At 32.0% G+C, this 27205-nt stretch overlaps 1 protein-coding gene across 29 annotated transcripts in view; it reads left to right on the forward strand.

The window, feature by feature from the left end:
• The window catches only part of ADGRL3 (adhesion G protein-coupled receptor L3), a 744191-nt gene extending 717917 nt beyond the window's left edge, over nt 1-26274 (forward strand). For 8 of the 29 annotated variants that reach the window (XM_081060147.1, XM_081060149.1, XM_081060151.1 and 5 more), the window contains one exon: nt 23854-26274. In XM_081060147.1, the coding sequence (XP_080916273.1) occupies nt 23854-24653 (800 nt within the window). In that variant the 3' untranslated portion in view covers nt 24654-26274. Of the gene's footprint in view, nt 1-11; nt 54-16337; nt 16467-21910; nt 21963-23853 lie in introns of all 29 variants that reach the window. The other 21 variants (XM_081060146.1, XM_081060169.1, XM_081060172.1 and 18 more) reach the window with 6 other exon arrangements.
• The last annotated feature ends 931 nt before the right edge of the window (nt 26275-27205 follow it).

Raw genomic sequence — 27205 nt, forward strand, 5'->3', positions numbered from 1 at the left:
TTATTTCCCAGGGTCATATCTTCCCTGCATTCAGGCGTGTGTATCATATTTAGGTAGGTGGCATCCAAGATTCACCTTTCCAGATAAACACTTCAGTCACATCAGCTACATTATTATTCACCTCTGTTTATTCAAAAAATTATATTCTCTGTTATTAAAATAAAAATGTCAGGTACTGCATCTTTACATTTTCATATATTCTAACTTCCCATTCATTCTTACTTTCTTACAGCTAGCATTTTTTTAACTCAAACTCTATTTTTCTTTCTTTCTGAGTTAGATATATTAAATCTCTTCATCTTTAGAATAGTCCAGCCCTTGAAAACTACAAGAAGTTGTCAAAATATCAGTCCTATTTTCACTTTAGGTTTTCTTTCCTATTCGTATTACTTCCCAATTTATCAAAAGAATGATTATTTTTAAATGCTGTATGTCTTATCATCTATTTTTCCAAATAAGAATCCATCGTTATCATCTTTGGAATCCATTAAGAATAAAGCATCTACCATACAGTGCATATTTCTTTCTCGATTTTTTTTTTCAAACCATCTCTAATCTGTTCTTGAACAAACTTGTTGCACCCTATGTATGAGATTTGCTGTCTAAATTTTCCAGTGTGATAAACTCAATTACTATTGGAATTTTACTCGTTGGAATACTGTGAGACCTTGGGAGATTTATGGATAATTTGCAAATCGTACAATCATTCTTATATATTATCTTTGGGATTTTCTTATTTGGTCACCTCATCTTTTAAAAACCTTCCATTACATTTGCCCTTTGAATATCTATATTTATGAAGATGTTTTCCAAATGTTCTCTATACCTTTTTTAACTATTTGTCCTCTGCCAACACACTCACACAAATCCAAAATTCCTTGAGGCTAATACCCCAAGTCTACTATCAAGCTAACTTCACCCATGCCAATGTATACACAGGTTAGAAGGAGCTTTTTGAGAACCCTAAGATGATGCTTGGTTACAGAGCATTTCAAAGAAGGTTAATTCAGATCCAAACCTGAGTTTCACCCACTCCAAGGGAGGGCTTCTTCATTTGTTAATTTAAATATCTACCATTTTCACATACACTGAAGTTAGTCCTCAATCACCAAACTCCTCCCAAGTCTTGGAAATGTAATCTAAATTTCTAGTAGCTCCAACTTCCGGTAGTGATAGAAACAATTTGTAAGTAGAGTAATCTTTCCCACCTGTATTTCCTACCCACAATCTCTGCTGACTAAACGTCATCTTGAACAGTTTAGAACAGGGGTGTCCAAACTTTTTTCAATGTTTTTTACCAAGGGCCATATGCGGTAAAATACACAGTCGGGCCACTCACTCGAGGTGATGTACGTATTGCCTCACCTGGTTTATTTAAGTAAACTAAATATATTTTTGGAATTTTCTGCGTGCCAATTAAAAATGGATTGCAGGCCGTAGTTGGCCCGCGGGGCTCAGTTTGGACACCCCTGGTTTAGAGTAACAGTGCCTCTGAAACTTGAGTTGGATCCAAAAATGAAGCATTTGCTGAGAAATTTCTCTGGTAGTTCAATTAATTCAGTAAATGTTAAACATTTACACTCTTTTTGTAGATCTATAAAGAAATTGAGGCATTTTCTAAAATTCGATTTATTATATTTGATTTCATCGTGAATATAATTGCAGTACCCATTTTCTTTTTTTATTTTATTACTTGGATTGACCTGAGAAATTTTAGTTTAAAATAAAGTTTTCTTAGGTAGCTGCTACCAATATGGTATGGTTGTGTGGATTACAAAAAAAGTACTCCCACCCCCACCTCAGCTGTGGTTATTGCAAATATGTGCCCCATCTGAATGGCAAAATTAACAAAAAAAAAAACTTGAATTCTTTTGGAACAATAGCTTGGCTTGGCTAGCATCATGGGGTTTTATTTACTCCTACTTCCCATCCCCCATCTCACCAACCTCCCACACAATACAGTTTAGATTTTTATACGTGGAGATCTGACCACTCATCCGGTATTTATTTAAGCCATATTTAAGTGTTATATGGCAGGAGTCTGATCTGTAGACATGTAGCACTTATTAATGCTGATGGATTCTCCTTTCAAAGTTCAGAGTCGTATTAATTCTCAGTAAATTTATATAATCAGTAAAATTATGATGGCCTAGGGAAACCTTTTCATAAATATTAAGAGTAAGCTTTGACTCTCAGTGCTGCGACTACTTACTGAAAGGTGACCCCACCTGATAGCAGCATTGCTGATACAAAGGGAATAGATGCCATCAGATAGAAATTTGCAAGTAGTTGCAGTTTTGTACAGTAGTTTTCAGAATGGAGTTTTAATCCATTTAACCAAGTATCATTTGGTAAATCACTTAACTTCACAGTGTTGATGTAATAGGGATATAAATAGTTAGGGGGAACTTGAGAGTACTGAGTTAATATATGTTAATTGCTTACAAAACAGTGCCTGGAACTTATTACTATTATTATTATTATTATTAAATGTATTATTTAATTCAGAAGTCACTTATATTTTCTACAGGTGAAAACTGGTTCTTGCCAGTGCTCTCAAGTAATCAGATATTAAGATTTATCATTCACTTCTGAAGATGGGAGGAATGAAAGGTGGGAGGAATGAGGTGCTTACTAAATGCCAAGTAAAAGGAATAATAATGTAGCTGACATGGTGCTACGTTGAAGCTAACAAAATAAACAAACTAACTAATAAAACTGAATTATCTCTTCTAAATGAGACATTAAGTATTTATGTTCACTTTAATTGTGTACAAAATCCACTTTTGATTTGCAACCATGTTTTAGCATGGAAGAAATAATTTATCTCCCTAGTTTAGATAACGACATAAGCAAACGATGTGTTCTCTTTCCCTCAAACCCTATCCCACCATTCTCAAACTTAGAGAACACTAGTTCAATTCAGACAGTCCTGCTAAATAACCAGTTATGTAACAGAGCAGGGATGTGACTCACTCCCATTTCAAGCTCACATCTTTTCAGAGGCTCTATTATCTTTCCCAAGAGGTTGGTCATTGATTGAGGCAGGAGAAACTCCACAATAAATCACCTGCCATCTCATTAATATTCAAACTACTAAACATGTTTTGTTTTTATGTTTTTAAAGAAAAATGAAAAAGTATAAGTGTGTGTCACTGCAATTAATGATGTCTATAAATTAAAGCAACTAGGATGAAACACTCATACTCATTCACTATACTTTATTGTCAGTGAATATAATTTTGCTTATATGCATAAAACATGTCATATTGCCCAAAAGCCTTGCTGTTTTAAAGTGTTATGAAATCATTGTTTGTAAATTTGTAAATGTTAACCAGATCCTAATATAATCTGACACCTATTTGTGAAATTTGTAAAAACAGTTAATGATGCGCCTAAGACTATTTGCATTGCTAACAAATCAGAGTGGCCTAGATAATAAATTACTTTTTGTTATGAACAAGCATTATGATGATACGAATACAAATATAAGAAATATCTGATGGCTTGATAAAATTTTTATTTGACATTAGCCATTATATTTACATCTAGTATATTTTTTTACCTTTATATTCTTGATTTATAAATGAGAGTACAGTGCTCTCTATGTTAATTTCTTTCCTTTGTACATGTCATGAATAAAAACATCAGAAATTGTACAATAAAATAAGGAAATCTGTGTTATGAAAATCAGTTTGATAGCACAAAAGCAAAATAGATATACATTTTAAGTGAGGTGTTACATCAAATAAATAAACAATACTCTTAATATCCTGATTTCTGACTCAAGGAAACCAAATTTCAGAATGAACTCTCCATTGAAAAATGAGATATATTAAATCTTTATTTCTAGTCAATCAGAGGCAAATGCTTTTGCTGTAAATTGTTAGCAGAAACTGAAAAAGAGAAAAAAATCCTTTAAAATGCTTTCCCAGAGAGGCCTTCTTATGCTTTGCTTTGGTCTCTCTAATATGAATCCTTCAAATTATCTGGCCTCTCACAGCCAACTAGATGATAATAAAAACAAAAATGGTTGTATTATTATTATTATTATTATTATTATTATTATTATTTTATAGCTTTCATAGATCCCTTCACAAAGAGAGTTATTTATGTAGCGTAGATTTCTTATTTTTATGGTTTAGTGTATTATTGCCTTACATATAGTTTGCAGTATCTCTGACCTCTTTATTATAAATCAAACAAACTGCAGTGAAATACCTTGATAGCTTCTAACTATAGTGCTTTAGAACATTTCCTCCTAATTTTGAAATCTTACTGTTGTTTCATATAAGTTGCTGAGGATGTAATTTTTTAAAAAAATTATCTCTTTAGGACTTAATGTAAATACTCCAACTTATCTTCAGAACCTGCTAGTATTATTTTCTGTAACACAAGAGTCTCTTTATAGTTCTTGATAAATTTTGGATTTCTTCTTTAGTGTGTGTGGCTATTATTTACCTATTGTACACTGAGCATTATTCATTATCCATCATCTGTTTATTCATAAAGAAGCTGGATTTCTTGGTCAGTTGTCCAAGATCACATGGCTAGTAAACGGCAAATTCCAAACAAGATTTCCTGACCACATAGCCCCACTCATGATAAAAATGTTTGTTGTTTTCTTATGATGACAGTTTTTCACGAAGCTTGCTAAAGATTAGAATAAGGATATTTTCCAAAGGGTATTTCAAAATGATGTGCATCACCTCACATGGAAGTGAGATATTCTTAACAACACGGTTATTTATATTTTTACTTCTTCATTGCTTTTATGTACTATTCATTCCCTTCCGTGTAATTTTGTTCAAAGTACAGTTCTTTAGTGTGAACTTAAACCCTATTCATTTAGGGAAAGAAAATCTTTAAAATACTGTGGGTATATGGGGAGGTTGATTGTCCAGTACATATTACTTTTACAAAATTATATGATATGGAATATGCTGAATTTACTATACATTATTGTCCAACTGTGGAACTTCGGTTGCAATAAGAATTTCATAATCATTCTTCTTTCCTGGAAGCTCCCAAAGTATTTTATTGGTAGACTCCTTTTACCTTTAATTTTTTATTACTTACATTTCAGTAAAAGGGTGTACATTTTAGTGAGGGCAAACATTCTGTTAAAATGTCAGATAAGTATTTTCTGTCTATAATTTTTAATAGTAGAACCAAAGATGTAACTTTCCCCAGATCTTTTTACTCCTGAACTTGATATTCTTGAAATTGTCCCCTGTCAGGACCGCATAGTAATGCCTAGAACAAATAGAAAAATGATTTGATCTGACTTCTGATAGTGATATGTTAAAAATTAATCTTTTTTATTACTTTTAGGTGCTAATTCTGGTTTTAACAAAAGCTATGAAATATCTGTGATTCAAACTTTAAAAATAAATAAAACTATTTTTACCTCAAATCTGAAAAAATGTTCCTACTATATTATAAACTGTAAAGATTCTGATGATATAAATGCAGTATGTAGTATCCAGAGTTAACTAACAGTCATCACTTTTCAAATCCTTTTTCTAATAATTAAATTATATGAACTTATATCTGATATCTTGAAATTGAATAGAAATTAATTAAATTATATGGAAAAATAAAATGTGGGACGATAATCTAAATTTAGCCCCCCCCAAAAGAGAGCCATTAGAAAAAGAATACTTAAATTGTCATTACCAATAATTATGTAGTATCCAATTAAAATAGCTCCTGTTGAATTGCATACAAAGGATTACTTACACTTTATATAGCTCAACCTATATACTGCTTGCTATTTGAAAGTAAGTGTTTATGAGATAGGTTCTCCTACGATTTTCATAATAGGCTTTCTTCATAATTTATCATTATAAGGAATGAGGGTGCTTTAAAAGGACAAGTTACCCATCACTTTCATAGAAAGTAATTTACAACCCCAGAAAATCAGCAGTGAATTAAGAAAGATTTGAGAGGCTATACAGATAGAAGGAAGATAGTTAATCTTGATGTGGAAAAAGAGAAACAATATTCCGTAAGTTGCCTGAAACAGCTTCAGCCTAAACAGAACAGAGCTGATAATCTTGTTTCGTACTTTGTTTTAACGCATATCTACTTTTCTCAGATGTACTTTTTTTCCAAATATAAGTGCCAAATTTAAAATTCAAGTTTTAGCCAGGATAGACAGCCTGCATGTAAGCTCATATAATTTGCACAATATAAGGAAGTATGCAAATATAGGTCAGATAATTATATGAAAAGTCATATTTTCTTTACTTTGGTAAATTATTTTAGATCGTTAAATAGTTATTATACTGTCCATTTGTTCTGAGGTTTGTTTTACTCAGCAAAAAAGCATGTGATTTAAAGATACATATGGTTGTGGGCTTAACTGTATGGACCACAAACTACATTCTTACTAAAAATAACTGTGATTGCTGTATCGCCTATAGTTAAGCAAATTTGGGTCTGTTATCTTTAGGTTCATTATTCTTTGTGTTGAGTACTGTGCTAGTGGATTCAAAATAACCAAGTTAATAACATACAAAATTACATATCTTTGACACAAAAGATGAGTTTTAGATATGAATGATTGAGTAATATAGGTTCATCATTTCTACTGCAGACCAACCACTTCCTCTGTTGTGAAGCAGAGATTCACTAAGAATCCTGAGTTCTAATTCTACCACTGTTAGCTTGAGCAGTCAAAAAACCTAAAACCTCTGAACATCTTTATTTTCAGCTAATTATGTAAAAAACAATGCTGAATATTGAATGACATCAATTTTTTAATCTGCAACACAATTGCATTGAATTTAATGTCAATAAAATATATAATAAATATAATATGTAATATAATATATAATATAAAAAGAATTTAAAGCTTTTAGAAGAAAATATATTTTAGATTTAGTTAAAGAAAGACATCTTAAAAACAAAATAACAAAACTCATAATCTAAAAAAGACAGATAAAGTTCTTATCTCAAAATTTAAACAGTACTCATAACAGGTAGGATATGGAAGAAAGAGTGACTAACACATATAAAAACAGAATGTTAGTGCTTACAATGTGATATATAGATGATATATTACAGAACTGTACACTTGAACCCTATGTAACTTTTCTAACCATTGTCACCCCAATAAACTCTAATTAAAAAAAAGTGAGTGCTTACATTGTATAAAGAATGCCTACAAATAAATAAATAAATAAAATGCAATAACTTAATATATGTATGCAAAAGATAAGAACAGGCAATTCACAGAACAGGAAACCATGTGAACAGTAAACATATGAAAACTTATCCCATCTCTCTGGTAATCAGGGAAACGCAACGTATAACAGTAATATGAGACAATTTCATACTCTTCATCAAATTGGCAAAAATGTCGGTTTGACAATACCAAGTCCTAGCTAGAATTTGAGAAATATACACTGTTCCTGGAAGTGTGAATTGGTAAAAACATATTTGGCAGAATTTTGACACTGTTGTAGTTGAAAATACAATGTATGACCCAGGAATTTGACTTCTAAATATTTATTGTAGAAAACTCATGTGCCTACACAAGAAGACAATTAGTGCAAAACAAGGGGGGATGGACAAAGCAATTTATAGTGTTCACACCTTAAAAGTTCTGAATTTATTTATTAAAATAGAGGCAACACATCTGCATTCAAAATATTGCATTTTTATTGAATTAACAATAACCCAATCTGTACTCTGGATTAAAACATGTAATTGAAATTTATATTAATAGATTCCCAGTGAATGAATTAGCTATGAAAAGAAACTGAAGTGTCTCAGAACCATTTGAAAGAAATTTAATAGGCAGGTTGATTAAATTTTAACAGCAAACTTGTTGGCTATTAAAAGTATACAATGTGATAAATCTAGATGTCAGCTCTTCACTTTATGACTTTAGAAAAAAACATAATGAAAGAGCTCTTAGCTTTCAATAAAATATTTCTTCCCTGAGACTTCGTAATTTTAATAATTGTTTGTATACAGAGAATAAAAATATAAAATTATGGTGTGTGTTTTTTTAGTTGTTTTGTTACTTTTAAGATATAGCATGCAGATTGTTAGTTTTATTATTTGAACAACTTGTTCTTGATTTATATAGCTATCTCTATTTCTAAAGTAACCTATAAAATTGAGCTAATCATGGCTTGCACTGTCTTTCTATAGATTATGCGTGTGTTGATATTGTTTTGTTATACAGAAAAGCAAAAAATAGGAAACAAATTCTTAAAATAGGCAAAGGCTATTTCATCAGTTCTCCATAGTTCCGGAAACCTTTTTTTCTGTTTATTTTTATTTTTATTTATTTATGTTTTATAAATTATTACATGAATATGAAAATTAAATAATTAAACATTACAGAAAAGCAAATGAGGAAAAAGTAGTACAAGGCTCCTGAGGGAAAAAAAAATTGTTGAAATATTTTTGGGAGAGAATGCTAAAAAATGTTGGATAAATCACTGATTTATGAGGTGTGATCAAAAGATTCAGTGAATGTTTAAATAAATAAAAAAATATTACAGTAAAAAACACATTGCCAGTAATCTCCCTCAAAATATTACCCATACTTCGAACACATTTATCCCATTGTTCTTGTCACTTTCTGAAGCAGTCCTGGAAGTCCTCTTTCGTGAGTGTCTTTACTTCATCCTCCACCATGACAGCACTCCGTGTCTCATGTCGCTTCTGGTATATGGCAATTTCTGTCAAATAAAAACATCACGTTGTGTCCTCATCCACCTTATTCACCGGATCTGGCATCATGTGACTTCTGGCTCTTCCGCAAAGTCAAAATGACCCTGAAAGGAAAACGTTTTGAATCAATTCAGGACGTCAAGGCAGCCACAACAGTGCAACTGAAGACACTCAAAAATTAATATAAGACCCAGTATTACATATTGTATATATTATATTATATTATATTATATTATATTATATTATATTATATTATATTGCATTGCATTATATTATATTATAAATTTATTATATTACAAATTTATTTATTATATTATATTATATAAGACCCGGTGTTGTATTGTAGTAAAATAAGACTGGGTCTTACATTAAGTTTTCCTCCAAAAGACGCATTAGAGCTGATTGTCCAGGTTGGTCTTATTTTCGGGAGAACCCAGTAGATTAGATAATTTAAAAACTTTATTCAGCTCTAAATTCTGAGTTATATAACCTTTCTCTGTAATACTATATTGCAGTTGATTAGATGATATTCATATATGTTAACTGTATTTTGGGTACTTCTGATTCACTTTTCCCAGTTTTCTTGTTTACATTATAGTTCTATCATTAAAGAAAGAGACTTAGTTCTTTTTTCTCTTTGTACCAGTTTCTTAAATCTTTGAAAAAGATTTAAAAAGCCACGGGATCCTTTTACCAGAAAGAAGTGCAGGCATGTGCAATTGAGCACACAACGTATACCTAAAGCATTTTACATATAATTTTAATGGCTTCACAACTTCATAGATACTATATCCCAGTGAAAGGTTCCTTGCTTTACACTGAAGTTAGCATTCTAATTCTATAGAAAATACTATCATTAGTGAACCTATATTTACTTGTACTAGATGAAGTCTCCATTATGGACCAAAATTAAGGTGTAAAGACAAAAGCAGAGACATCACTCAATAGTAATTCTGCTTTATATATGTCTGATTTACATACATCAGTCAATGTATATACTCAAAATGACTTCATAAAAGAAAAAAAAAATATGTCAAATCAAGGGAGAGAGCACCATGAGAGAATGGAAGGGAGGATGAGGTATATTCAGGAAGAAAATAACTATCTGGTTGAAACTACTTTATTGAGAAAAAAAGAACATTTACCATACTATGTATTTATAAATTACAAGAATTTGAAATGTGAGGCATATTGGTATGTTAACTATTACAGAAAAGTTGTATTAATTTGATGATCATTAGATCACCAAAATCTTGAATTATAAAACTTTGTTCATCCAATATGATCAAATAAGAATGTAAGTACATTTTTTTAAAAATGAAGTGTGAGGGGCAAAGCAGAGTGGCAATTCAAGTTATTTTGAGACCTTTTCAGTACACTTTTGTTAGCCTGCTGTCAAGAAAAAACGTTGTTTGAATTACATTTCTGAATGATATAATATAGATTCAAGTGGGATCCAACTGTCATCTTTTTTCAGATCTGTTCTTTGCTTCATAATTTCAAAGCACAACTAGGTGCCTTAGATTTTTTTTTTTTTTTTTCAGTCATCAATTGCATGTATCACACTGAACTAGCCGAGACTGTGCTGTCATTCAGGGCCTCCCAATGTCAAAATACCTATTTTATTTTCATAGGGAAAGACATATAACAGTTTCTTGGTAAAATGCTACATTCAAAAAGAGTGTAGTCACTATTATTCCATTCAAATTTTACTCATTCAAAAATATTTACGTCAGTCGCTATCTTCAGGTAAAATATAAAGAAAGGAAAAAGAAAAAATTCTTTTTAAAATGACTATGATTTTACACTGAATCTTTTTCAGTAGCTTCAGGGTTTGACTTTCAAACAATTGTCAGGAAAACATAGAATATGAAAATCCTATTTGCTTTGTATCATATATTCACCAGAAATAAATATTTTGTGCTTGATCTTCTACTGACAGCTTTGTTTCACAGATAATGAAATTCAGTGTTAATTCCTTTTCCATGATTTAATTAAAGAGCTAACCCTTGTTTCTGACAACAAATAAGCAGGTATGACTAGACTATAGCCAGGATTTAGTGAGTCAGTTAATTAAGGAACTAGGACTTTTATATAGCTACTTTGAGCTTTTTACTTTCAGCTTCTTTACCCAATTTGAGCATTTTATTTGGAGTTATGGAAAGTCTTGCTGGTTTTTTTTTCCACCACTTATTATCGGCAGTTAGTATTGAGATAGCATTTTGTATTTCCAAATAATTATGTGAGTGTTTATTTCTGCTTTAAACGCTTCAATATCATAGCAACTAGTATAATGTTAGAAAGAAAGAACTCACATTAGGAATTGGACAGTTGGCACTCAAAAAATATACTCAAATTATAAAACTATTCATAGTTGATAAAATGGCTGTTTTTGGTTTTATATTTTCAAGATACCATAGATTTCACATAAGTTTTTTTTTTTTTTTTCATTAGTGAAACAAATATTTATTGAGCTCTAGGAACTATTATTCTAGATACTTGGTATAGAGCAATGAAAAAAACCCCATTTCCTGGGGCTTACATTCCATAGAAACTAGCACATAAACATTCTTTTCACATATGTATTGTTGTAACTTTTCTTCGTCTCTCCCGGCAACATCAACTTATTTGTGTCTTTCAAACTGACTAACCAGTAAGCTCAACTTTTCAGCTGAAAAACAGTGACAGATGGTCTGTAAACACAAATCTTGGAAGTCTTTAGCAATTTCACAGCTATTAGAAAGGGAGTTCACAAATCAGAAGTTAGCTGGAGAGAAGAGGAATAGACAGAATGGACAGAACCTTGGAACACAGCATCAGAATTCAAAGTGACCTTAGCAAATGGAGGAAACGAGAAGCAAACCGAATAGACTTCAGCAAAGACAAGTGAAATGCAGTGCAGCTCTAGAGAAAACACAAAAGTAATTTTGTACATAAAAGGCAGAGGAAGACAGGTTCTTTGCAAGATTTTAGTATATGTGCTGCTGAAGCGAGCACACTTTGCAAGATTTTAGGTCAAAGATCTAGCATTCATAACAAGCTGGTTTTTTCAACACAATGAGTGCCTCCTTAAAAAGTGTAACTGAAATGCCTAAATTTGAGTGGGGACTATAGGAACAATGTGATAAAAACTCCTAGGAAAATTGTGCTTGTTTGGGATGGCTACAGGAAGAATGAGCTTTGTAGGTCACTGCAAGTCCTAAGTGTACAAGAAAAGCATGGAAAACAGTTGACTTCTTACACCAAGTGAATCAAATGAGAATTAATTGATTGATTACTCAGGCATATCCGGCCTTCTTTCAAACTAGCAAACTCATAGGGCTTATCCATAATTTTATATTCTTTGCAAAATATTAATCATCGAACTTCATATTCTACTCTGTTGTGGTTCCTGTATGTCTCCATTATCAGGACTAAAGTTAGTTTCACTGACAATAATTACTTACATTGGTTTCAAATGGTGCATGAGACATAAAAGTGAGTGATACTAGAAAAGCAAATTACTGTAAGTAGTGATTCTTTTTCTATCAGAAAAAGTTCCTTAATACCAAAGATAAAGAGAAAAATGTGTCTTTAAGTTTTAAATTATTATCTATGTCTTTATGTGGTTTTACATTTAACAGCAGGTGGAGCGCCAGTTAGGACTGTATATGTCACGCACTATGGCTATAGATCTTTAACTGATTTTGGATTGCACCCGGGTTTAAGGAGGCACCCTAGTAAAGCCACGTGGCTGAGACTGAGTATTGTTCGATGTAGCCCACCCAGCTGTATACCCATAGTATTTCCACTATTGTTGCTGGCCCTGCCACCTTAGCAGGAAATGATAATAAATAAAATGAACTTTTAAACTCAGTCTTCCTACATTAGTAGGAAGACTTCCTATATTAGTAGTTTCATTGATAAAAGTGCTTTATAGTACATTCAGAAATTAGAAGAACACTGAGAAAAACTGAAAGGAAGTTTATGCTAGGAAAGCTATCACTGGATGGATTATCTATAAAAATTTTGATAGCTTCACTAGAATTTTATTATGGAACTCAATTTTGGTCTGATTGATTAAACTATTTTTTTGTTTTTATATTCTTAGCTTTTTACATAAACTGAATGATAATCAGAAACCAAAATGTCAAGTCACCTGATTCTTGCTTGTACTTGATTCTTCCCAACTTGTTTCCTTATTTTAAAGCACAGGTCATCTTTTTAAAAATTAAATTATTTTATTTTTTATTCATTTTTCATTTTCTTTAATTTTTATTGAAGTATAATAGGCATATTACAGTATATATTGCAAGATCATCACAATGAATCTAATTAACCTCCGCCACCATGCAAATTTTATTTCCTGTAATGAGAACTTTTAAGCAGAGCATCTTCCTTTTTACATGATACCATGTTTCCCTGAAAATAAGACCGGGTCTTATATTAATTCTTGCTCCAAAAGACGCATTAGGGCTTATGTTCAGGGGATGTCATCCTGCAAAATCATGCTAGGGCTTATTTTCAGGGAAACACGGTATGTAAAACAAAGGAATATTTTCTTTTATAAGCTATAGGAAGCAAAGAAAAAAAAGTGGCATGCAATCTTCTCAGCCTACTGTTTGTTTTCCGATTAGTTTAAATTAAATAATGTGTAGTAATGAAAGGAAATGTGTAGAGATGCAGATATACATTCCAGCCATAAAGATTTTGCCAGTTTGATCTGTGAGGGAATGAAAAGAATTTGAGCAATTTTATGTTTTGAAGGCTTTTACCCTAGTTCATTTTAAGTTGCTTACACCTTTCATTTTCTATTTAAATGCTTTTTTTAGAAAAAATTTAGAAAGTAATTATTTATATTAGAAAACTAACTTTCCTTCTTACTTGAAAAAAAAAGGCTAGAGGTAGCAGGTAAAATTTACATGTGTCCAAATCCTGTCTCTCACAATTAATCTAAAATTTATGTAACATCAACAGTATACACATTTAAGATTTACAGTGTTCCATTTCTTACCTGAAAAGCACTATAGCCAATTCTTTTTAGCTTTTCTTATTGATTTTCCATATGTTTAATTCATCAATGGGAAATAATATTCTGAGAGACACATTATTTGATAAATTGACGATCTGCCATCACACTGTGTAAAAATATTCAAATATAAATGTTGTAGAACTTCAGCAAATGTTCATCAAGGACTTGGTAAGTGAAAAAATTATATGCTGGTGTTATGCTAGTTCTTTGCCGGGTGTGCAGCATGTAAACACATGGCTGATTTCCTGAAAGAACTGAAACTCTCCAGCTCTACAGATCTGACAAGCTATATTGTCCTTTAAATCAAGAGATGTTCACTTCCCAATTTTAAGGTTAAACATTTGTTATCTGACTGATAATTTACTATATTGCAAAGAGCTGTGATTTTAAAAAATGTTAAAATTATCATGGCAATATTTTTCATTTTTATTTTTAAAACATTTTCTACAAGCGACTGTTTTTGTTTAGTTCATTCAATGTACGTTACTTTTTTTTGAAGTAATTGAGATTAACTTGCATTTGTATGAAATAATACAGAGATTATATACCTTTTACCCTACTTCCCTCAATAATGTAAAACTGTACTACCATATCACAGCCAGGATACTGACATTGATACAATTCATCAGTCTTCAGATTTCAATTTTTCTTATATTTCATTGTATTTGTATATGTGTGTTTCATTCTATGCAATTCTATTACAAGGGTAGTTTGTGTATATACCACCATAGTCAAGATACAGAGTAGTTCCATCACCACAGGGATGCCACGTTTTGCCCTTTTATGACCATACCTATTTACCTTTCCCTTCCATCTTTAGTTCGTGGCAATTACTAATCTGTTTTCCATGTCTATAATTTTGTCATTTCAAGAATGTTACATACATAATTGAATCATACAGTATATAACCTTTGAGATTGTCTTTTTTACTCAGTATAATTCTCTAGAGGTTCATCTAGGTTATTATGTGCATTAATAATTTGTTTCTTTTTCTTGTTGAGTCGTATTCCATGATGTAGGTGTACCACAGATTGTTTAACATTTCACCAGTGGAAGGATATGTGGACTGTTTCTCATTATGGGCTATTACAGATAAAGCTGCCATAAACTTTCATGTGCAAGTTTTTGTGTGAAGATAAATTTCCATTTCTCTGGGATAAATGTCCAAGAGTACACTTGTGGGGTAGTACGGTAATCGCACATTTAGTTTTATAAGAAACTGCCAAACTATTGCCCAGAGTAGCTGGACTGTTTTACATTCCCACCAGCAGAATGTGAGTGATCCAGTTTTTCTTCATCCTTGTCAGCATTTAATATTGTCATCACTTTTATTTGAAGTGTGTAGTGATATGTCATTGTGGTTTTAATCTGTGTTTCACTAATGGCTAATCGTGATTCTTTTCATGAGTTTGTTTGGCACCTTATCCTCTTCCATGAAATGTCTGTTTATGCCTTTGGCCCATTTCTAATTGAATTGCTTTTTTGTTGTTTTATCTTTTTTTTACTGTTGACTTTTGAGAGTTCTTTCTGTATTCCAGATGCTACCCCTTTGTTGGATTGCAAATATTTGTAAATTTGTTTGCAAATATTTTCTCCTCATCGATAGATTATATTTTTATTCTTGAATGTATATGTTTAAACAAACACATACTTGTGTTGTCAACCTATTCCTAGAGTTATTTTTCCTTTCTTTTTCATTAACATAAATGCACATTCTGCCTATCAGTTTTCATACATGCCCTAATTATATTTTATAAAACTGTTTCTCTGCTTTTTTTGCTTTTTGATTAAATGACTTTGGAGGGTGGGAAGTTGCAACTCATACTGATGGTATGTCAGAAACTTAGTACATGTGTTCACAAGAGATGAAAGAATTTAACTGTGTTCTTTTGCTTTGCCAAAGTCCAAACAACCAGTTGGAAAATGGAAAATGGAATTATATATATTGCTTGATGCCTTGAAGTTAATACTCTATTTATAGTATTTTAAAATAATATCCGTATGACACTTTATCAGATTTGTAACTTTACCTAATAAGTGTGCTTACTATGGTGTACTAATAAGAGTGATTATAGTTTATTTTATTTCAAATTAAAGATTCCTCTTCATAAAATTTTAAGAAATGTCAAATTCTTCTGTTGTGTCAACAACTGCTCTCCAAATGAGTATTTTATCATGAATCTTGCCTTTTATTCTTTTTTCTTTCATTGGAAACAATCCAATCGTTTATGTGAATGAGGGGTGTTTTGTTTAATTTTAGCTTTTCTTTCTGTTTCAATTTTTTTTGCACTTTTGTTTTGTGTTTTCTTTGTATGAAAGTCTGTATTTTGCTTTTAAAAAAAAAATTTTTAGCAAGCATGGGAAAATATTTTTGCTTACACTTTGGGAAAGAGAACACCCTAAATGTGGCTTAATCAACATTGTAAATTGTTTCTTTCCCATTGACACGGATATGTGCATTATTGGAAACATGTGCTTTAGTGGGATATATTTTTGAGTCTAATTAGCTGCCTGCCTGTAATCAGGACTATGTCAACTGTTGTCATTCTAAATGTTTCCTTTCTTTTTTTCAAACACATTTGCCTGATTGACCTTTTTTTTTTTTCTCTGTCTTTCTATGGGGCTGCTCCAGGAGCCATGGCTAATCATCTTATAAGCAATGCTCTGCTTCGTCCGCATGGTACTAACAATCCCTATAATACATTGCTTGGGGAACCGGCGGTCTGTAACAACCCTTCTGTCAGCATGTACAACGCACAAGGTGTGCTGGAGTTTATCTTAATTTTTTCAAGTGAGAGTCCCATTTTATGTAGCTTTTATGGCCACATTCTATTTTCCTTTCCTTCCTCCTGCCTTTTCTTTCTTTTGGAAGCAGACACACAGATTCCCTTCACCTTCTACTCCTCTTGGTGCTTTTATTTTCCATTTTCCTTAGGTTTTCCTTCATAAGAAATAGGTTCCTTTCTTCTGACAAACAAATGCTTGATGCATCAATATGTGTGTGTTTCTTTGTAATGTTATAAAATGTATTTGTGGCTTGTAGTCCTTTTCTTGTTTAATCTCAATATTAAATACCTATGTATTTATTTTGAGAAATGAGATATTTGCCTAAGGTAAGTAACATAAAGGAACACTTGGTCCATAGTCTTAACGTTATAAGATTTAATAGAAAATAATCTTACTCGGTTATACTGTGAAGCACACTCTAGGCACAAAGCATCAGTGCTGATGAATGTATTGAGATTGACTCCAGGGGAAAAAAAAATACTTTGAACTAAGCCATGGAGAGAAGATCAGTGAACTTAACATTAGCAGATCAGGTTCACCCCTAGCTTGCCATCGCCCTTATGAACTGGTTCAGGAAGCTCACAAAATCCTTTTCTACAGTGTCTATCTGTTAAAAACAGGCTTTTGAATATGGTTTCTCTATATCCTCTAACTTTAAGTGGTATAAAATTTTAATTGTCTCACAAACAAATAAACATAAATCTCTTCAAAGTGCTTACAGTGTAAGCATTTGATGTGGCTTTATCTTTTCTAAGAATAAAATTTTATTAGGGAACAAGAGATTTAAAATGTCTACATCATACGTAAACAGACCACAGGAAAAACTATTCAAATAAAAGTTTCATAAAAGAAAAATCCTAGTCAGTGATCTACTTATTTAAAAATATATTTGAAAGAAACTTCACTACAACAAAGAGACTTCCAAGATTTATTCAAATCTGTTGTGATAGATTAGCTATATTTCATTTTTCCAGGCAATCAAAGTTTTGTTATTCTCAATGAGAATCTTAGTATGTGTGTGTGTGTGTGTGTGTGTGTCTGTGTGTTTTCCTTCCCAGTCCTAGGTAAATAATCAGTGGTTTTAGTGCATGAAATTTGGTGTGAATGCCCATTCCGGACAAGCATGTTTGTTACAACATGGCCACTGGGTGTCTAAAACCATCTGAGTTTCCCAGGTGACACTACCAAATGCAAAGGATGATTTTCAGTTATTTCTAAATACCAAACTCAGTAATTCAGAAGTGACTTTAGGAATACAGTCAAGTTGTTTGTCAATAGGATGAAATAACTAAGGAAACCTTAACATTTTATCAGCTTTCCCAAAGCCTACATATCTTAGAATCATATACTTTTAGAATAAGAAGAAGGAACAGAGCTCATTAGGTCTTCTTTACTATAGTGCTGATGTTCTGTCAGCCTGTGCTTAAGCGTTTCCTCTAATGGGACCCTTCCCACCTCAGGACTTCATTTACAGTTGACTCTTCAACAGCAAGGGGTGAGGGTGCCAACCTGTATGCAGTCCAAATCTGCATATAACTTTTGAGCTCCAAAAAACTTAACTATTAGGTTTGTGCATAAGTAATTGTGGTTTTCGCAATTGTTTTTAACCATTTAAAACACAATTACTTTTGCACCAACCTAATACTGTGTTTCCCCGAAAATAAGACCTTGGGACAATCAGCTCTAATGCGTCTTTTGGAGCAAAAATTAATATAAGATCCGGTGTTATTTTACTTTAAGACTGGGTCTTATATCATATAATATGATATAAGACCAGGTATAATATAATATATAATATAATAACTATAATATCAGGTCATATATATATATATATATATATATATATATATATATATATATATATATATATATATAATGTAATATAATGCAATACAATACAATACAATATAATATAATAAATATAACACCGGCTCTTATATTAATTTTTGCTTCAAAAGACGCATTAGAGCTGATTGTCCCGCTAACCGTAAAATAAGCCCTAGTATGATTTTTCAGGATGACAGCCCCTGAACATAAGCCCTAATGGATCTTTTGGAGCAAACCTTAATATAAGACCCGGTTTTATTTTGGGGAAAACACGGTAATAGCCTAGTGTTAACAAGAAACGTTACCAATAAGAAACACTCAGTTAACACATATTTAGTATATGCATAATATGCTGTAGTCTTACAATAAAGTAAGCTAAAGAAAGCGTTAAGAAAATCATAAGAAAGGGACAGTACATTTACAGTATTTATTGAAAAATGTCCGCATATCAATAAGTGGACCTGCGCAGTTTAAACCCATGTTGTTCAAAAGTCAACAGTACTCAATTGTGGAAGTGTTCCATTTGGTGTATATATTTTTTTTCCATCCACTGAGCTGAAATTTGCCTGTGGCCATGATGCTTAGGTGTGCCATCCAGAGCAGAGAGCAAAGCATTCTGCTCTCTTTGCCAATCCTTTAAATACTTGAAAGCAGCTAACATGTCTCTTTTAGTCCTCCATTTCCCTAGTGAAACAACCTCAGTGCCATCAATATGAAATAGTTTGTTTCTAGGTCCTTCTTCATGGTTGCCCCCTCCCTTAAATTGGCATTGATTTGTCACTGTCCCTATTTTATTGTAGCACTGAACCAAGTGTCCATTACTCAATGCACCAGATGTGCTTTGGCACAACAGTTTAGCAGAGCTTATGCTGTGTTTTCTTGTTTTGTTTTGTTTTGTTTTTTAACTAGACTATCTGACAGATAATTGTGTCATCAAAACATTTTAAAGTATGCTGACATATTACTAAGTTTTGAATGATGTTAAACAAAGATTTACACCATATCTGCAAACTAAATCTATTCTACTTTATTCGTCTTCTACAACACGTTGTTGCAAATTGCTTTAAAACAAGTAATAAATTTAGAAGATATTTTGTTTAGCTTTTTTGATTCAGATATAATTTCCAATGTCTTATATAATGAAAAAATTAAAAATTATTGTTACATAGTTTTCCTAATTCTGTATCTGCCTTCTTGTTTTATTTTATTTTTACTGGTACCCTAAATTAGGGGACTTTTCTAAGGATGAACCAGTTCTGCAAATATTATCAAATTGGAATTCTCATGATGCCAAATTTAAAATAATACCATATAGATTCTAAGTTTGATTTCCATGGAATCTATTACTGGATATTGCTGTTAAGATTATCAATAAATGCACAAAAGATTGTTCAAATGGATTTGTCATTTTTGCCAGTAAATTAACTAAATTCTACTGAGTTTTCTTAAAAACAAAAGTAAATTTTATTAACGTTTTTCACTTAGAAGTATAATTGTTCAGCGATTTGGTGTTTTAATATTTTTAAGATGTTGGGAAACTATGGTAGTGCTTAAAATAATTCTTTTCACCATTGACCCAAAATAAATCTTGGTTTTTGTCATATTGCTGCTAATCTTATGCTTTCAGATGAATGCACTTATAGTCTTACTGGCAAGGTGAAACATTACATGAAATATAGGTGGTTCGGTATGTACTGGGTGGTTTATATTGAATTACCACTTCGTTTTGTTCTATGGGTGCCCTAATTCAGTTGCACCAATGCCATCCAAGTAAAGAAGCATTCTAATTTAAAGTATCTGTTTTTGTTTGTAATATCTATGTTTAAAAATATGTAAGTATGTATTTATAGTGTTACTGAAGCTGATAGAGTTAAAATAAAGATGAATAATATATTTTTGTTATATTGCATTCACATTGTGCAAATATTTAAAACATCACTCATAGTATTTCTGGACCATTGTCTTCTTGTCAGTAATGGAGAATTCAGTTTTTGTAAAATCAATTTTGTTACAGATAAACCTGTCAACAAAACATAATATAGAGAGGAAGTCATGATTTTGCAAAATAATTTACATTTTAAAGTAATTTAACTGACTTCTGAATCTTTAAAGAAAGACATATATCCTTAGGATGGGATTTAGTGAAGAATACATTATATTTGGTAAGACTACAAGTTTGTATTATAAAATACATAAGTAAATATTCTGTTAAAGCTTTCAATAAATGCAGATGTGAAGAGAAAGAGATAGTTAGTAGTACACAGAGGAAATCCAGAAGATTCCCTTTCTGATCCCAGTTCTGCTATTAATATCAGGGTGGTGTTAGATAAGACTCTGACTCTCTTGGCTGCAGTTTCCTCACCTCTGAAGAGCAGGAATTGAACTTTAGTTACCTCCCATGTGCTTTCCAGTTCTAAAATCCTGTCATTTAAGGAGGGAGCCATACTGAACCTACAAATTATTTACATCGGTCGCTCTATTGCTTTGGCTCTTTATCTCCAGTTCTTTTTCTAAAGCTATTTCGAAAATTTAAAAGAAATTTCATCTGCAATTTGAAATATCATTGGTCTTTTGATGAGAAGCAAATCAACATTTAAAGTACAAACATCACATCTCTGTAACACAGCTTAAATTATAACAAATTGGAATCACTTTACATGATCTAGTCCAGTGATGTCACTGGTTTTTATCTTGTGATGATTTAACCCTCCTGTAAACAAAAGCAGCAAGAGTGGTTCTTTTGACCTGATTAAATATGAGTTATTTTAAAAAACAATTTTGCTAGGATTGTTTTTGAAGGATTGACTCTAAAAATGTTTGATTGCATGTGATTGTGCAACAATCCAGAAGAAAACCTGATATTGATGGTGGTATTTCCTTCTCCTCGCGTTTTCTTGATACAGAATAATGATTGGATTTAATGTCTTTCTTTTTCCATAGTATTACAACTTTGAATATGAGCTCCAGAAATGACAGCCTTGATCAGTATTATTCACAATTAAAAAAACACATTTGTATAGGTACAGTGGGGGTAAAATAACCATTGTACATGGAAAGAAGATACATAAAGGAAAAAAGTACAATTATGAAAATCTTCAACTCTATTTTTCTCTGTATATACATATATATATGAGATAAAGACTTTATTTATAATTTTGCTGAAAAAATTAAAGTTAACAGCATTCCTTAGAAGCAGGTATTCTCTGACACACACATATATAATATTAAAATATTGTTGTGAAAACAGTCATGGCTTGCTCTCAAATTTGTATTCTCCTTATTTGGTGTGATAATCTTAACTGTAAAAAAATGTATATTTATTTGAAATTTACAAACTGTAGAAATGCTTATTAAATACTCACTTTATTAGCATGCGTTAAGAGGGGTTTCTTATTTTCTGACTAACATTTTAGTATTTTTAATTATGATAAACCATGTAACACAGACTCATGAATTTTGGGGCAGTGAAAATTATTTCCTTTGACTCTTTTTTCTGCATATCATCAATTTGCTTTTTACTCATGTTTCTTCTACTGTCGCTGTAAGCTTACTTGTTGTTTTTTCTTTCCTTTTCTTCATGCTGTCGTTTAGAGCCCTACAGAGAGACAAGTATGGGAGTAAAGCTAAACATTGCATATCAAATGTAATTTTTTTTAGTTCACTTTTATTGCATCACATATAGATGATGTAGTTATTAAAAACAGTTCATCTCACAATTTAAAAACGAAGGAACCTATGAATTGATTTATATAAGTATATGTTAATAGAGATTAGACGCTTTTGTTGTCTGATTCTTTTATCGTGTCACATAATCAACATAGTTGTTAAGTCTCATGTAATGTTTGTGTGAGTTAAATTGTTTTTAAATTAAGCATTTATTTTTGCTAATTCATAATCTTTTAATTTTTATTAGTACATTCCTTCATACAAATATATGTCACATGCAACATGCCCACTTTATTTTACTATGGCTGTTTTCAAACCATATCTAATGCATTGACAACAGAAATAAACACATGTTTCAATGCATCAGTTACTTAACCATAACCATCAAGCATACCATAGCAGCCTCTGCAGCAGCAATCACCCATCACATATAGCCCTTTAAAAAGCATTTACTATTTTTTTTCTTAACATTGTGGATTTGTCTACAAGATATCTTATGACATGAAAATAAATCGCTTCACTCTATGTCTGTGATCGCTGCTTTTTAATGGATTTTATGTGTTGCTGTTTTTTGAAAACCATGTTACTTGATGAATACAGAGTATTCATCAGAAGTCTGTATAAAAATTGGCACATTTGGGACACTTTATTTAAACCAGCAAAGAACTAGTTCAGTTTTGTTAAATATAATTGCATCACAGATATAGAATGAATGCTGTATTTTCACAAGTTAACAGTGTATTGAGAAGTTTAATAGAATTCTTCAATTAATTGCTCTGTAAAAAGATATACCTTTTTTTATTTACCAGTATTGGTTAAATGTTTGTGTTTTATTTTCTTTTGTGGTTGCATTTGAAGTGATTTATGGAACTATTATAGATTCTTGGATTTCTGTTCATTCAAGAAAATACAAAACCGTTGGAAAAGCATGTGGTCAAATTTATTTCACTGCAGCTGCTTCTTCCCAGAATAAAATATTTAACCTCTTTAAAACTCAAACTTTAACATGCATACAAAGTCATCAATCATTATGAAATGGAATCTTTAATACTCACACTATGTTTTTAGGAATCAGACCCCTAAGTCTTTACACATTCTTTTGTAATATTATCTAATGGCCCTAAACAATTACTAATGCGTTAATATATAATAGTAACCAAAGTGCTTATACCAGGAAAAAAAAATAGAAAATAAATCCAAATGTTTTGTTTTGAAAGTTCCTACGTGCAAATTATTTTGAAGTTCCATTTATTTGACTAAGCATTATTTCATGACTACCTCATTCTGGCAAATTTAACATAATCCTTTTGTGGTTTTTTTTTTGTGTAGAGATTATTTTTAATGTTATAAAATTTTATATCAAATTATTAGAAACTCCTTGATTCTTTTAGTTTGACCAGTATATTCAAAGTACCACACATGAATTATGTTAATATTATACCTATTTCAGTGTTAAGATAACATGTAAAATTAAAAGGTAATTAATTATTAAATTGACTTTGATGTGTATAAATTGAATGCTATGAATGATTATACCACAATTTTGTGTTATTTTTTCTGCGTTCTAACCAAATAGGTTTCAAATAATTTTAGGCAATGTTTGTGTGGAAATTGCAAATTCATAGTTTTTGATTTTCTTTTAAGATTTATTTTGAATGATTTTTCATTTATAAGATTTCCATCAATCGTCCAAGCTTATATAGAGATAGAGATAGAGATTTTATAGTGTTTTTTGTTTCCAAATATTTTATACTTAAAATGCTAGCAATTTATACATACTTCATAGTCTTGTTTTTGCTGTTGTGCTTGTGTATGTGTCCTATGGCCAATTGGATATAAATGTCATAGTGTTTTGTCATCTTTTTCAGAGGGGCTTCTGAACAATGCCAGGGATACAAGTGTCATGGATACTCTACCACTGAATGGTAACCATGGCAATAGTTACAGCATTGCCAGTGGAGAATACCTGAGCAACTGTGTGCAAATCATAGACCGTGGCTATAACCATAATGAGACCGCCCTAGAGAAAAAGATTCTGAAGGAACTCACTTCCAACTACATACCTTCCTACCTGAACAACCACGAGCGCTCCAGCGAACAGAACAGAAATCTGATGAACAAGCTGGTGAATAACCTTGGCAGTGGGAGTGAAGATGATGCCATTGTCCTGGACGACGCCACTTCTTTTAACCACGAGGAGAGTTTGGGCCTGGAACTCATTCATGAGGAATCGGATGCTCCTTTGCTGCCCCCGAGAGTTTACTCCACAGACAACCACCAGCCACACCATTACAGCAGACGGCGGATCCCCCAAGACCACAGTGAGAGCTTTTTCCCTTTGCTAACCAACGAGCACACAGAAGATCTTCAGTCACCCCATAGGGACTCTCTCTACACCAGCATGCCAGTCCTGGCTGGTGTGCCTGCCGCAGAGAGTGTTACCACCAGCACCCAGACCGAACCCCCACCGGCCAAATGTGGTGATGCGGAAGATGTTTACTACAAAAGCATGCCAAACCTAGGCTCCAGAAACCACGTCCATCAGCTGCACACCTACTACCAGCTAGGTCGTGGGAGCAGTGATGGATTTATAGTTCCTCCAAACAAAGAAGGGACCCCTCCAGAGGGAAATGCAAAAGGACCTGCTCATTTGGTCACTAGTCTATAGAAGACACAGAGAAATGTAAACCAACAAAACTCCTAACACCTGGTTGACTGTTCTGAGTTGCTATTAAGCAGTGGTAATAATGTGTGTACTCCTAAATCTTTATGCTGTTCTTGAACAACAAACTCTCAGACTTTTTTTTTTTTTTTTTTTTTTTTAAACTGGGATTTTTAGGTCAGCCCAGGGGAGAAAGATAACTGCTGAAAGTCCCCTGTGTCCTATCTTTTCCTGTCCTTTCTCCCCTCAGATGGAGACTTCATTATGTTAATGAACGAGATATGAAGAAAATGGCGCTCATTGTGGCCTTGTTGAGTTATGTTGTGTTTGTTCTAACATCTCTGATGCTTTGTTACTATAATTACAAGGACCTGTTTTTTAAAAGGCCAGAACGGTTTGACATTAGTAACAATGCTGCATCTAGATTGGAGTGCTGCTCAAACAAACATAAAAGCAAAGCAAAACTGTATCACATAGTGGTTTTTAGTCACTCACAACCCGAATTCACCACAGCAGGAATAGTTGTGGTATAAAAAATAGAACAACAAAATTAATAATGAAATGGAGGGGAATTCTAGAATTATATGCTAAATGCGTATTTTATGCGTTGCTGTATTAACTGATGATAAAACTAATGGCAGAAAAAAGATTGAACAATTTCTATGTAATGTACAGATACTAGCATTGCACATATAGTCTGCTTTCTGTTCCTCCAGAATTTAAGTCCTGTTAATGTAGTGGGAAAAAAAAGAGAAATTTTCTTTTTCTTTTGTGCTGGTCTTGCAAGTTTGTCTACCAGTAAGAGAGCAAAGTTTCCTTCCTTTCTCCTTTGTTTTCTTTCTTTCTTCATTTTCTTTTACCCCTTTTCTCTCTTCTCTCTTTCTCTCTCCTCCTCTCTTTCTCTCTCTCGCTCCTATTTTCTTTAAAAATTCACTTAGCAAAAAATAAATAAATAATAAATAAATAAATAATAAATAAAACTATCACTTTATAAGAATCATTTTCTAGTAATGCAAACAAATTATTTTTTACAAAAAATAAAATAAATAAAATTAGACTTCCTTCCCTCACTATATATCTTTATTCAGTCAGAATATTTCCAGGAGCATTTTTGCAAATTAGAGCAGGACAAACTTTTATGTTTAGAGTGCACATCTGTTGTAATGCAAGCATATTTGGCAACTGATTCATCACCAAGACAGTAGCTATGATTCTAGAAGTCAAGAGGTGTCAATAGAACTAGTGGGGCTTCTGCATGTGAAAAAAAAAAAAAAAGGTATCCCATAGGCATTAAAGTGCTGAATGCTCAGTCTGATCCCCAAGTGGGCACCTGCACTACCAATTTTTAAAGGGAATTCTCTCTCTCATAATAAGAATCAAAAGGTCAAGTTATTTTGAAGTGATTAAAAAAAAAAAAACTTTTCTGTTTATTAACAGGAAAATTTATTTATTTGACAAGATTTTAAGTAATGTAGGAATACAAGAGTTATATTAGCAGCACATACTTTTTTTTTTTTTACATTTATGATCCATTTTGTATGGTCTCAAAGTTGGATGACCTCATTACTAATATTTGTTGTAAAAGTGAAACTTGTTTGCCAACCAATAAACAACTGATTGAGATTTAGTAGATACTGTATTGATGTATGTACTATACAATTAATTACTCTTTTTATTTACTCGCCTTTCTTTCCATCTGTTTGCAGTATATAAACTTTGCTAAATCCTCTACGGCCCAAATGAGCCATGCAAAAGAAATCAATCTGCCTAAATGAATAACCTAAGCACAAAATTATACAGCTTTTACAGACAAAGGACTGGAAAAATGGGATGGTCATGTTTCTGTTAACGGAAATAAGATGCATAGCTCACTTTCAAATATGTTAATATATAGGTTATTATGTGCTTATTTATAAACCGGCTGCAGTCTCTATGCTTATTATAAAAGCCAGATTCAATCAGATGTTTAAATATTGAATTTGGGCGGGGGGGGATATGGATTATTTTTTTTTCCTCCCTTGTAAGCTCCATTTCGATGTTAGAAATTTAAATTTCCTCAATTGGCAAAATTGCAGCAAGAATAACAGCAAAGAGAATATCCATTTCATAAAGATAGTATAAGACATTATAATGCTAATTTTTTCTTGTTCTATATAAGGAAAAAAATGAGAGGGGAAAAAGGCCTTTCAAATAAACTTTCTGGGTCGCCCAGTGCAGAAGAACCTTTACCACAGTGTCTACATATGGAGCCCCTCCTAGAGCAAAGTTAGAATGAATTTGCCAAATTATAATTTCTCTTTATCTCTTGGTGATTTATTTTTCTTTTTCCTTTTCATTTCCCAAAAATCTAAACACTATCCACCTATAAATTAGTTTCTTAAATTAATATGAGGAGTAGTATGGAAAATAACCAGTCATCTATAAATTCAGTTTTAAAATATATGACAAAAGGAAACATTCTGTGGTGGGTCAGAGTACACCGTAACCTTTATATCACCTCAAAATATCTTATGCATCATTCCTTTTTAATCATTTAATGTGAATAATTTTTAGGTCTA

The sequence above is a fragment of the Rhinolophus hipposideros genome (assembly GCF_964194185.1).
Source record: "Rhinolophus hipposideros genome assembly, chromosome: 1".
Classification (NCBI taxonomy): Eukaryota; Metazoa; Chordata; class Mammalia; order Chiroptera; family Rhinolophidae; genus Rhinolophus; species Rhinolophus hipposideros.